General features: G+C 40.4%; 1 protein-coding gene across 1 annotated transcript in view; it reads left to right on the plus strand.

Annotated features, from left to right (window-relative positions):
- PHACTR2 (phosphatase and actin regulator 2) overlaps positions 1–6,592 on the plus strand; it is a gene marked incomplete at both ends in the record, with an annotated part of 44,826 nt that extends 38,234 nt beyond the window's left edge. The window contains 3 exons of the mRNA XM_010163644.2: positions 2,640–2,701; positions 3,763–3,900; positions 6,516–6,592. Of these exons, the coding sequence (XP_010161946.2) occupies positions 2,640–2,701; positions 3,763–3,900; positions 6,516–6,592 (277 nt within the window). The remainder of the gene's footprint in view (positions 1–2,639; positions 2,702–3,762; positions 3,901–6,515) is intronic.
- Between the last annotated feature and the right edge of the window lie 6,665 nt (positions 6,593–13,257).

The following is a 13,257-nucleotide window of genomic DNA, read 5'->3' on the forward strand; positions in this document are numbered from 1 at the left end:
ATCCCATAGGGACACAATGGAAAGTTCGGTTTTATGCTCTGGGAGTACTTTCTGGTCAAGAACAGAGCAGTCCTCGGGCAGAACAATTTCTCTCTTCTCTTTTCCCCTTCTCCTACGAAACAAATGTCCCACAGACCAGAAGGTGACCAGATTTAATATGGCAAAAGTTACAGGAGCAATAATGTATAGATGCCAGTGATACTGTTCTGCTTTGATCGGTGGGTTTTTTAACTTGAAGGCCACAATAATTGATGCTAAACAAAATCATTTCAATTAGGAGTCAAATCCCAGGAGCTGCAGGCAGGGAAGAAGGGAAACCATAGTTTTGCTGGGATCTAAGTGGAGGCTTCTGCAAACAAATGTCGCTTGCTGGGCTGGTCTTTTGCCCATGCGGCAGCAGCAGGACATCTGAAGAGGGGACTTGCAGCTGAGAATGCTGAGTTTATATTTTCTTTCTCCACATCATACAGATTAGATCTGCTTTTAAGGTGGAAAGCAGTCAGAAGTGTGCTCCTGTGCATTAATGTGTTCCTGTTTGGGCAAGCGAGTCAGTTCATACTTGCAGCCAAAACGTGTCCCTCCAACAATTTTCCACAACACCTGAAGGAAGCAGGAGCACCAGACCCATTATTTTTAGCACCAAGCATCTTCTTAACTCACTGTGGCAACTTTCAAAACTTTTACCTTAAAAGACCAAAAATGCATGGTAGGTGTTACTGTTAGTAGGAATTTGTATCAGGGCAGTGTTTCAGTAGCACCGGGCTTAAATCAGTGCTCTGCCCAGCAGGCTGGAGATGGGAGATAGGTGCTGCAGGTACAAGTCAGTGCTGCAGAGGCCGGGACATTTGCTAAACAGCAGATTCAGTATATTAGCAGCAGCCACCAGATTTCAGTCCCTTTCCTGTAGCTCTTGAGTTTTATTCCTGGAAGTAAAACAGCTCGACTGTACAAACGACATCCTGCCCCTGACCTCTCATGCAGAAGACTTGTCTGTTCCCCATGGGTTTGATCCCTTCCTGCTTTGCTTGGGAGTGAAGGAAGCTCCTGGGGCCTCCTGTTGGAGTTGTCCTCCAAAAGGTGAGCTTCCAGCTCTCCTTCATGGCCTGCTCCAGGACCTGCCCAGGCCCTCTACTCAGCAGCAAAGATGGTGGCCTTGCTCATCTCCCATTTCTAGGTGGATTCTCCACCATCCATTTCCTCACCATTTAAGAGAAAAGCTATTAATAAACCATACGTTACGGTCACATTTTGGTATCTCAGTAAAATCTCCATCAACAGGAGATCCATCCTAATCGTGACAGCAAGCCTGTGCAATTGCATCTTGCCAGTGGAAACCTGGAATTAGTGTTGGACTCTTCTCAGAGAGCAGGTCTTGGGCTGGCATTGCCTTTTTCCTACTGTAACTTCTTTTTCTTTATGTATCATTTGTTCCTCTTCCCCTTTCCCTTGTATTCTTCTTACATGACAGTCTTTGAGTTAGCAGAGGAAGTCCGCAAGTACCACGAAATGACCTGTTGTAGCGTTGCCTCCAGAGAATCAGTCATGATACAGAAGGTCCTCTGTGGCCACATTGCTTATACTACCACAGCAGGCTGGCCATAACAGACAGGGCAAATTGGACGGTACCAGGATTTGAAACTGCCTTTTCATCTCTACAGGTTGGCTGCATCCACAATAGACAATTCAATTCCTTTAAATTTATAGTTAGCCTTGAACTGCAATGTGGAGTCCTTAAGCCCCAACCATTAATAAAACAGGATCAGAATTTTATGGCTATCTCTAGGTGGGATATTTCAGCTACAGCAAAGTTAACTTCGCATACAACCATCAGAGGTGAACTGAAAGGGCAAATAATATTCTTCAAAATGTACATCAATTAAAAAAACTGCCGAGTCTGTATGAATGTGCCTTTGTAAGTGTGATTTTCACTGGCACTCAATAAATCTAGTTTGGTTAGGACAGAAATTTGTTAAAAGCACATTTCAGTCTCATGCCCAAATACTTTCAAAAAATGCACATCATTTTCTGCTATGCTCGTTCATTTGGTCTAGCTAGTGGCCCTTAATCAAGGGAGCTTGAGTACTGAATCATATACCCACATTATAAAATAAGAAAAAAAAATACTAAAGTAACAAAACCAATTTGCAGTAGCAACTGACAGTGAAAAGAATTGTCATTGATTCATGTGTCCTGTAGCAGTAGAGAGGACAGCTAATCCAGATACTCAGAACAAACTTTTTTCTTGACCCTTATGAATAATTACACTCTTACTCTAAAGTCAGTAGGTGGCATATTGGAAATAAAAGCAACTGATTTTAATGTTAGGACAAGTAATTGAAACATTTCAGGGCACTTCTTATTTGCTGTTACACAGAAAGGAAATGACAGACACCTCCTTTTTTCTATGTTCCTGACCTACCTGGTGACTTGAGATGTCTACAGAATCAGGTGAAATGAGGATAGGGAAAAGAAATGAGAGCACACAAAATCCAAAAAGCAGACAACACATACAGGATCACCCAGAAATATGAGGAAACATGAGCCAGGACTTGAAGTCCTGAAGCTTTCAACCAAGAGAATACAGTATGTGCAGTTATAATACTTAAATATTCATGCCTTTTTATCTCTTCTGAAAACAGAGAAGAATGAAGAAGAGGAACAGGAAGCGAAAAGAGAAATAAAACGTAGACTCAGTAGAAAGGTGATGATGTGTTTTTTGTATTGTGTATTTGTGTACATGGGATTATTTTTTCTAAGATGCTAAAAAGCAGTGTGTATACATTACTGCACATGTCCATCAGTCATGCCCCTAGATTAGAAATCCATTTAAAAAGCAGTACAAGCTCAGTTCATCTTGGGGGAAACTCCATCCTGTCCAGTTTCCCATACCTGGAAGAACATTCAGAGTCTGGTCACGCTTGATATTTGTCCATGTAAGCAGGGGAGAGAAAATGAGACGTGTTTCTTCTGTGATCATGACCATTACTGTCATGTATGTTCAAGGGCAGCCACACCTGTAGATCCACTCCTCCCTAGAGCAGGAGAGAGGGCAACAAAGCAATGTGGGCCCTACAAAATCCCTTCACCGTTCTTCTAGCCATGTCAGTGGTCTTGGCTGCTCCAGGTGAGATTGTGCTCATTGCCCCTGGAAATAAAGCAGTTACGGATCTGCTGCCCTGACTTTGGGAGCTTGTTCTAGGAGAGGATGGGTGTTGTTTTCATACCTCTGCCTAGTCTGCCCTTCTCTGCAAAAGTACAGTTTCTGTAATGTGATCATCCTTAGTTAATTAAAATGAGTTATTTGAGGTGATTGAAACAATTTGGTATCATAAGGAGTAAGATAGATTATCTGTCCCCTAGATGTTAAAAATAAAATATTTTAGTTAGGCAGGTGCCTGCTGCTTATTTTCAATAGTATGGTTGAACACAGCAGACTGTGTAATCATTAACATAGAAGGACCTACTGTCTCATGGTGTAAAAGGTGTGACAGTTGCAGAGTCACAATTAATATTCCAGGGATAACTGTCACGATTCTCTGTGACCTGCCCGACAAAGACTATTTTTATAATCGAAGAAATTAGGTTGTGCTGCTTCCCCATTCCCATGCAGCACTCCCAGGATGGTGCCTTTTTTTAGACACCTGAAAGTGACCCCGGTTAGAAATACCAGTAAAGTTCTCCTGAGATTACATCATACCGTCAGCTTTTATTTTCTTTTATTTCTTTTTATTAAACGTACTATTTTCCGCCTCCCGCTTACAGCTCAGCCTGAGGCCTACAGTGGCTGAACTTCAAGCAAGGAGAATCCTTCGGTTTAACGAGTACGTGGAGGTCACAGATTCTCCGGATTACGACCGTCGTGCTGACAAGCCTTGGGCCAGGTTAACTCCCGCAGACAAGGCAAGGAACAAGTGCAAATTATAAGAAAATGCTTGCATCTGTCACTTTTGGGGGGCTTTCTTCTGATTTACATTCTTTTAATGCCAGCATCACGGATGACATCTGCTGGAGGCAGCGAGATTGTCAGGGTACTAGTGTGTATTTATTGCTTTTGCAGCTAAGAAAACTCACTCAGGTGCCTCTTATGAGCATATTTGCCACCTCCATTATGGCAGATCAGGCCAGAATTTCTTGCATTTTTAAAGCCTTGCTAAGCCAGGTACACACTGTTAGCAAAGGTGGCCATGACCCATGAAATTCAGGCTGAGTTTCTGCAGGCAGAAACCTGTGTCACTGCCACCAAGAGTTACTTTTGCAACTCAGTCAAGTGAAAAAAGGTAGAAGCTGCTCCATCCTCCTGAAGGTTCTTGGCTACAGCTGTCAGTGCAGGAGCTGACCGTGTGCATGCAGCACACCTTCTTGGGAAGTTTGCCCCCAATATGCTGCAGATAGTAGTTCCTCTGCCTAACTACAAAGGGTGAGACAAATGATTGTGTGATTCTCTTTTAAAAAACAGATCAGTCAAAGATTACCGTAACTCTTTCATTTCCTTTCTATACCACTTCATAAAAGGAAAGCTGTAGGATTTATGTATCAGAAATTCCTGGCTCTTTTAGCACTGGGTCTGAAACAATTTTTATGGAAATCCTATGAGATGTGCTTGGCATGATAAGTGGTATGTTGCAAGAACCCACTATCTTTTAGCTAAGGACTGTGAAGCACTGATTTTATTTCAACTTGTATTTTAATATTAATGCCAGCTTATCTGACAGTCAAAAGAGAATCTCATATCAAGTCAAGGTGGAGGCATTAAAAATGTACCCAGAAGTGTTTGTAGATGTTGGTTCTGGGAGGTGCTGAGCACTCCCTAGTCCTCACGTAGTCTGTGGGAGGTTAGAGCACCCAGCACCTCCACTCTCAACTAGGTCCGGCCAGGGTAAACTGCACTAGAATAAACAGCGAAATTTCATACCTACTTTAGGGTAGAGGTTTTTAATCTCAGTTCATTCTGTAATGAACAAGTGCCCAAGGCTGGTTCTGTGATTCCCATGTTTGTTGGCCTCAGCAGAAAGGCAAAGACCCCTGGTTGCCTGGAAACTCCCTTGCCCTTTTTTCCCAAGGAAGTCATTTTTCTAATTCCAGTGGGAGCAGAAAATTGTACTGTAACTATATTACAGAGCTGGGGCTCTGGTGTCTTTGCTGCTGATTCAGTGCTCAGAAATAGCTGTCTCTTTCCTAGCTATTACAGCAGCCTTGTGTAAGCATGCTGTTGTGGCTAAACAGAACCATCTCCTGCTTAAAATGCAGTTTCTCATTTGTGAGACCACAGTCTGGTGATGCTATAATTTTATCATGCTGCTTGTCTGTTCTGCGTTGAAAGGCATGCACACCAGATGAGATTTCTTTAGGGATTAATGAAATTATACTGCTTTATTTAAAATGGTGAAAGAAAACAATGAGTAAGAATAAACTGACATTTCATTTCACAGTGAAGGTAGGAAAGCATGTGGCATAGAAACAAAAGCCCATATGGTATATATTAGAATATTTCAGAAATTATATTTATTACTTGACAAAGTAAATTACTTATTACTCTTTTTAACGTAAGCAACAAGGCATGTACAAAATGCACTGAATTTCTGTTCTTTACTATATGCAAACTGAAAACACAAGCCTGAAATGTCAAAATATCTCATATAATTTTACATAAAACTAATCAAACCAAGTTACTAACTCCCACTTAAAAAACTGCTGTTCATCTTGCATTCCTCAAGTCCTGTCCCCAGTGGGAAGATACAGGGCCCCTGCTGAGTGTACAGTGCCTGTGCAGGCAGCGTGACTCACCAGCTCCTCAGGGCTGTGCCTGGAGATAGAGAACCATAGAGTCATAGAATGGTTTGGATTGGAAAGGACTTTTAAAGGTCATCTGGTCCAACCCCCCAGCAGGGAGCAGGGACATCTGCAACTAGATCAGGTTGCTCAGAGCCCCATCCAACCTGACCTTGAGTGATTCCACGGATGGGGCTTCTACCACCTCTCTGGGCAACCTGTTCCAGTGTCTCACCACCCTCATTGTAAAAAATTTCTTCCTTACATCTAGTCTAAATCTACCCTCTTTTAGTTTAAAACCATTACCCCTTGTCCTGTCACTATAGGCCCTGCTAAAACATTTGTCCCCATCTTTCTTGCAGGCCCCCTTTATATAGTCCCTTTGTGGTTGCACACTCAGCAGGTGACTGTCGAGGTAACCCAATCCCTTGCCCTTTTTTGTCTGTAGCAAGTGCCATTTTTTGGTGGGGGATTGGTTCACCCATTGCGGTAGATTTGCTGTTTCTTTGTTTATTGTTGGTGTTTGATGCTTTGAGTTTCTTTGTAGTGTACTACTGTTCCAAATAGCTGTAACTGAAAAGAATATTTCGTGTTGATGATGAGAAATGTGTGAGAGCTGTGGTAAGGGAGACTGGAAAATGGGAACTGTAAGGGAACCTGCAAGAATAGGGCCAGATTCCTCTCAGACTCTACTTCCTTTAATACTCATATTTCTTACGGTTGCTTATATCATTATTGTTTATTAGGCAGCAATACGGAAAGAACTGAATGAATTTAAAAGCACAGAAATGGAAGTACATGAGGAAAGTCGGCAATTTACCAGGTGGGTGAATCCCTCTTCTTGCATACGTTGGAGAGGTGAGTATGACAGTGACCCTCTGTAAGTCATAGAATCATAGAATCATATAATATATTGGGTTGGAAGGGACCCTCAAAGGTCATCTAGTCCAACCCCCCTGCAGTGAGCAGGAACATCTTTACTAGAGCAGGTTGCTCAGAGCCCCATCAAGCCTGACCTTGAATATCTCCAGAGGTGGAGCCTCCACTACCTCTCTGGACAACCTGTTCCAGTGATCTACCGCCCTCATATTGCAGAACTTTTTCCTAATATCCAACCTAAAACCCTTTTCTAGTTTAAAACCGTTACCCCTCATCCTATTGCTACATGCCCTTGTGAATAGTTCTTCCCCAGCTTTCTTATAGGCACCTTTCAGGTACTGGAAAGCTGCTATAAGGTCCCCCCAGAGTCCTCTGCAGTTGTGGCGTGACTGGCTCCTTGCATAGATTCCTACCATGAGTCCTCTTGAATCCCACCTGAATCCCACCACTGATTCTGGTGGGATTCCCAGTGTTGCTGGTGCCATCCCTGAAGTTGAGTAGTTGATACAGCAGTGAAGGTCACTGCAGTGGATCTTTTGCTACATGGAAAAAAGATTGTTTGGAAAATCTTAAAAATAATCCTTTGAAAGGACTCAGGATTTTTCACACATAAAGTTAACAGTCCTCAAGCACAGAAAAAAGAGATGTCCTTCTCTGGCAGTACTCCCTTGCTCAGGAAAGTATACATTTTTGTAGATGTGTTTGATAAGTGAAAACTAGATGATGTGTTGAACTTCAGAAAAGCTCACCAGTGTTTTAGGGAACTTCCTAAGGGTCACCTAGGCTCCTGGCAGCAGTTTTTGGGGAACAAGACAGATTCTCATATTCCTTGTTTGCTATTTCTAATGTGTTAATTTGGATTTGTTTCGTTCTCTGCTTTGGATAACATTGTCTGAAGCATTATTATTTAAAGACCTCTGAAGTGTCCACAGTTTTTAGTGGGACTTCAAATTTGGCAGTTATTCCTAGAGGTAGAGAGGCGCTTTCTGCCATCCCCGTGGCTTCTGGTCCTACTTTTTTTTTAAGTTATAAAGGCTGAAAATTGCCACCTGCAAGCAAAACTTGCTGTTAGGCTCCCCTGACAGAGCATACATAGTATTATTGTCTTCACTTCCACACAGAGTTAAGTCAGATAAAAACAATTGCCCAAGACTGGGTCCCTTCCTCTTCCTGTGACTGTTTCAGTCAAACTCAGGATCCAAGCGAGTGTGAATTCTCTAAAGAGAGTGTCTCAAGGAAAATTCACAATGGGAGATGGGTGTTTGGTGATTTCTGGCATCTCCTAGTTCAGCGCTTGATTTCACAACTTAACAAACCTAAGCCAGGAGTTACGAACCAGGAGGCAGGGTTTTATCTAGTGTCACGTTCTGATCGTTAGAAAATGTCCTTTTCAAACATGGACTTGTATATTTTCATTTGGCTTCTGATGTCGTTTTCTCTTCAGGTAGTAGGTAGTATATCTTCTTCAGAATATATAAAAATGCTACTTTTAAAAAATGGGCATCCTAAGGAGGAGAAAGAAAATGAGCAGGAATAGAAACCTGGTTGTGTGCTGACAGAGATGGAATACAACCCCCTGCTTATGTTGTTAATGTTTTTTGAGTTGCATTGCAATATAGAAGCCTAAGTACAGATAGGCATGAGTCATACAAAAAGCATTGGCTATTTTTTCACTAGAATTGAAAACAGTTGAGACTGATTACAGTTGGATTCTTGAAAGCTGAACCAAGAATCTCAGGGATCCAGTGTGGAGTGACAAACCAGTTAAAAAGTGATTTTTTTTTTAATCCTTTTTTTTTTTTAGGAGAGCCTTGGAGAATGGAGTAAAAATTAGGCACAGACAAATTGTGATAAATACAGGCAATGATGCCATAGGGTCATGGAAGAATCTCAGCCTGAGGGAAATTTGTCTCTCTCCGTTCCCTCTCTGCCCTCTTTTTTTCACTGGTCATGTTGTGGAGCCCCACTGCACAGAAGTCAGCAGAGTAACACTAGAAAAAAATAATTAAGGGCAGAATTAGATGCAGATGTTTTAAATCAATTGCAATTTTGGAAATAAAAGGAGATTCAGTTTCCTCTGGGACCTCTCATTAAAAATTATGTAGTTCACCACTACATTTGGATTGATACAACAGAAGTGTTAGGAAAACCATACACAAAAGTCTCTGGCCAGAGAATGAATTTCTCATCTTTTATTTTTTTTCAGGAGTGATCACTGAGATAATATAAACTAAAAGGCTCTTGCATTAGCAGCTGGTTAACGAATGTTTATTTGTGAAGTTCTGTGGTAGAATGAGACAACAAGGAAGATGCTTATTAAACAAAAATACATTAAAAATATAGTTTCTTATATTATTACGTGTTCAATATAAGAAGCTCTTATCTTTTAATTGTTCAAATTTGATGTTAAACTTGGGAAAGAAAAAACACTGATTTTCATTGTTCATCATTTACTGTAATGACTGTCAGTTGACTGTTTTTCTCCTCCTGGTAATTTAGATGGATTCCTTCTGTTACATCGTAGCAGAATCCAAGCAACTGAGTTTCTAAAGATAGATAAATAAATAAAAGTTTGGGAAGGGGATATTAGTAGATGTTTATAAAGTGCTTCTAATGGAAATGCCATATATAGCCCAATATATTGTTGTTCTACACAAATACAAAAACCCCGTGTCTTTTTTGCAGTGCACTGTACCCTCACTTAGCAGATGAGCTGCATACTTGTGAATGCCAGCTTTTGGGTACGCCTCCTTTAGCTGAGAAATGCATCCCTGTGTTGTACTGTACCACATTACAGGGTAATAGGTGGCTCGCTTTTTTTTCTCTTCTCTGGAACTGTTAAGAGAAAATGCATCAAACAAAAGCTTAACGTAAACCTACTGTGTTAGGTGCCTCATTACTTACGCTTTTTTAAAGTTGCTGCATCTTTTATTACTTCATGGATAGATATATTTCTTAATCCATTTAAACAGAGATTTAGAACTCTAGTGATAGATATGTTGAGCACCTGATATTGGTGCCCTTCTTACCCTTTTGCTTGGATTCCTCCTATTTAAGCTGAGTTAGAATTTCAGTTCCTGTAGGCTCCGAACTTATTCTACAAATGGTTGGTGACATCCTTTGGAGAAACCCACCTTTCTCTGAGGCAATCTGGAGTGACGTGCATGCCCTACCTAAAAGTCTAAAAACCAGTGAGGTCTATTTGAGCCTTCATATACCACAGTTGTCAATAGGAAGAAAGCATCTGCAGTGCTATAAAATGTGTTGCTTACTTTAAAAAATCCAGAATTTTTGTTGGCCTGATTCTGAAGAAGCGTTAAAAAACAGAAATTTAAGTTTTATGGCTTAGGAAAGCTTTTATGATTTACTGGCAGTGTCTCCAAATACTGGATGCAATTTTGGCTAAGTCTATATTGGTAAACAAAACTGGAGACTGTTCTCCAGCACTGAGGCCAGCAGGCTTGGCACAGCTTGAATTCATACAGTTAACCTCTTCCCCCCACCCCAAAAGAGGGTGACGTCCCCCTGTACCCAGTCTGCCTGTTGGCCTGTGCTTAATCCCAGCCATGCCCAGGCAGTATTGGGAAGAGCACTGGTTGACCCGAGCAAAATGGTGCCAGAGACCACAGTAATAACAGGTTAATGGTATGGACAGAGGGAGGTACACCCATGCTTGAGCCACACCATCGCCCTGTTTGGTATTTTAGTAGAGACAGACAGACCAGCAAGGGATAATAGGGCTGACTCCAATCTCGCTTAGACCAGGAAAATCAGGAATAATTCTGTTCAGGCAACAAAAGTAAACAGCTGTGAGAGCAGAATGAGGATCAGTGTCATTGTCAGTTGAAATAATTTACATTTTTTAATGATTTATCATTTCAGGTTTCATCGTCCATAACTGTTTGATAACAGCCCATATTTCATGTAACAATTTTCTTTGGGAAAATCATTGCGTCCTGAAGACCTGAGATTGCACTGGAACTTGACTGAGTGTGAGTGTGTGCTACAGCTTACCCTGAAGTTAATGAAGGATGTGGCCCTCATTTTTATCAATGGACAGATGATTTGTCTAAGAGGAGGAGAACCCACATAAAGTGTTTGTCAGTGTTAAGACAGACTGTGGTCCTGTGGCTAGCCCACACAGATAAGTCAGGGGACTTCTTCATCGGAGCTTCGCAAGTCAGGAAGAGCTGAAGACAATCGCCTGAGAACCTGTTACCAGGAACTCACCAGACTGCATAGGGTTGTGACTCAGGGTAACTGCGGAGGGCAGTGTGAAAAGGACTGAGAGCCTGGAGGAAGAGAGACTTTGCTTGTCGGTCTGCAGAGAAAGTGAAGTGGATGGGACTGCTTAATGATGCACTTGGCTAGTGGGAGGAATTATTTTTTTAAAAAAATGAGAGTGTGAGCAATGCATGTATTTTTTTTTTAGTGGCCACAGCCTGTCTTAGAACGACAGCAAACCACAAGTCCTCATGTTATCAGTACTTTAGTGAAGAACTGTAATTTTCTCTGGTGCCAGTAAATTCAGTTGCCAGAAATTAGTCCTAGTATAACTCAGCTGTCTTTTTTAAAATCCCGGTGAGCATGCTTCAAGAAAATACACTGAACATTCATACAGAACAAGTCATATATTTTTTGGTTTTTAATGTTGACATACTCTGTATCTTCAGAAATACATAAACAGGATTTGAAGGACAAATAACATGTGACACTATGATTGCAGTTAAGTGCTTCATGTTTGGAAACACTCCCTGCTGTCTGTCACTTGCCATTCAAACCAGAGGGATCATTATCTTTCTCACCTATGGCAGGCAGTGGTGACAACTTCAACATCAGGCTAGTATGAATCCAAAATCAGAATTGAAATTGGGCACAAAAGTCTTTACTAGTAGGCTTGAGCAGTGATTACTAATGTGACTTTTTACATTTAAGGACTCTTCCACTGCTTTGAGGAAGAACTCCCAGTTGAATCAGTATATCTTCAGCCAGTGGTCATGTAAAAATGAACAGAAAATCCTTAGAGTGTCTGCAGCCTGGTTTTGTTGAGTGTGAAGAATGCTTCCTAGATTCCTAATTTTTTATATTATCTTGAAATTGTATATGTGAATACAGTACTATTAAAATTAAGTAGTATGGAGTGTGAAAGGCAATACATGGTTTTTCTAAGTTGGCCCAAAGGCCTATTAAAAAGCCTGTGGCATTGTTTACACTAAAAAATTCTCTGTCTTATATTAGCACTTATTTATCCTTTGAATTAATGTACACAACATTTTGGGGGGGTCTGGAATTCACATATGCATACATTTAATGCAGTATTACAATATATTTGGTATTTATCCTTTCTAATGAGTGTACATATTACAATTTATTTTTGTCTTTTATGTGCCCTGTTTAGTTTTTAATTATGAAGTGTAATTATTTCTTTTTCAGGCAATAAAAGGTCTGTGTAGATGTGATTTTTACCTCAGAACCTGCAGTAGATTCTTACGGAATGCTTTTAGTTTATAAAATTGAAGGTTGTTGTTTTAGATGTCAGCCTAAAGGCAGGAAGACAATTTGGTGGCTAAAATTAGATCTCCCTCTACTGATATTTACAAGACCAGGTTTGCATAAATGGGGTGGATTATTTTAGTAAAGAGCACTTCTAGTAACAGGAAAGTGCTTTCCAACAGCTGGCACTCTATTATTTTTAAATAGTTTGACAAACCTTTTTTTTTTTAAAAAAGATAGATTTATATGACTGTTAGGAGCACTTGCATTTTAGTAAAAACCCTGATGATGTACAAACCCCAGAATACCAATAACCAAATAAAATAGCCATCTACATGCTTGTAACAAAGAGAAGGAAGCAGCACCTTCCTTTTTTAATGGAATCAATAAGAGGCATTAGGATTCCATTTGCAGAAAACAGTTTAGCTTCTGTGAGGCCCATCATTTTATAAATATAGAAACACCACTTTGACATCAAGGAAGCAGCAAAAATGTATTCTTTGGCACTAAATCATACAGGAATGGTCAGGCCATTAGAGTTAAGATTTGTCAGCAATTCTGATAGAATCTTAATTTTTATTTTTAGAATTTGAAGAGTAAACTTAAAAACTTACACTAGCAGTTAATAAATAGTTCTCGTGCTTAAACTTTTTGTTGTTGTTTTTGTTGCCAAACTTAGAAATGTCTGTCCAAAATCCTATAAAGGCCTACTATGTTGACTTTGAAGTATAAAACACAGTATTTCACTTCAAAGGAAACAAGTGGAGCAGCTAAATAGAGCTCAGTGTTGCCTTTATCACTTTTGAACATTTGAAAGCAGCCAAGATACTAAAGGCAGAAAGGTAGCTGTTGCACAGGCAGAATAACTTGGACAAAGGTAAGGTCAGACTATATAAATGTTATATAAGACTTTATATGTTCCACTGACATGGCAGGGCACATATAGGGTACACAAACAAACTAAAACTTGTTAAACTCTTAGGATGAAGTGAATGAGTTGACTTTGCGAGAAGATATTCCTCTGTACTAGGCCTGGAGCATGGATGGAAAGACATGTGCCACCTTCTCATTTTAAGAGTTAAAACACAAAAATGAGGTTACAACTAATGGCTCAGA

This window comes from Antrostomus carolinensis, unplaced genomic scaffold (genome assembly GCF_000700745.2).
Source record: "Antrostomus carolinensis isolate BGI_N321 unplaced genomic scaffold, ASM70074v2 scaffold21612, whole genome shotgun sequence".
NCBI classification, from domain to species: Eukaryota; Metazoa; Chordata; class Aves; order Caprimulgiformes; family Caprimulgidae; genus Antrostomus; species Antrostomus carolinensis.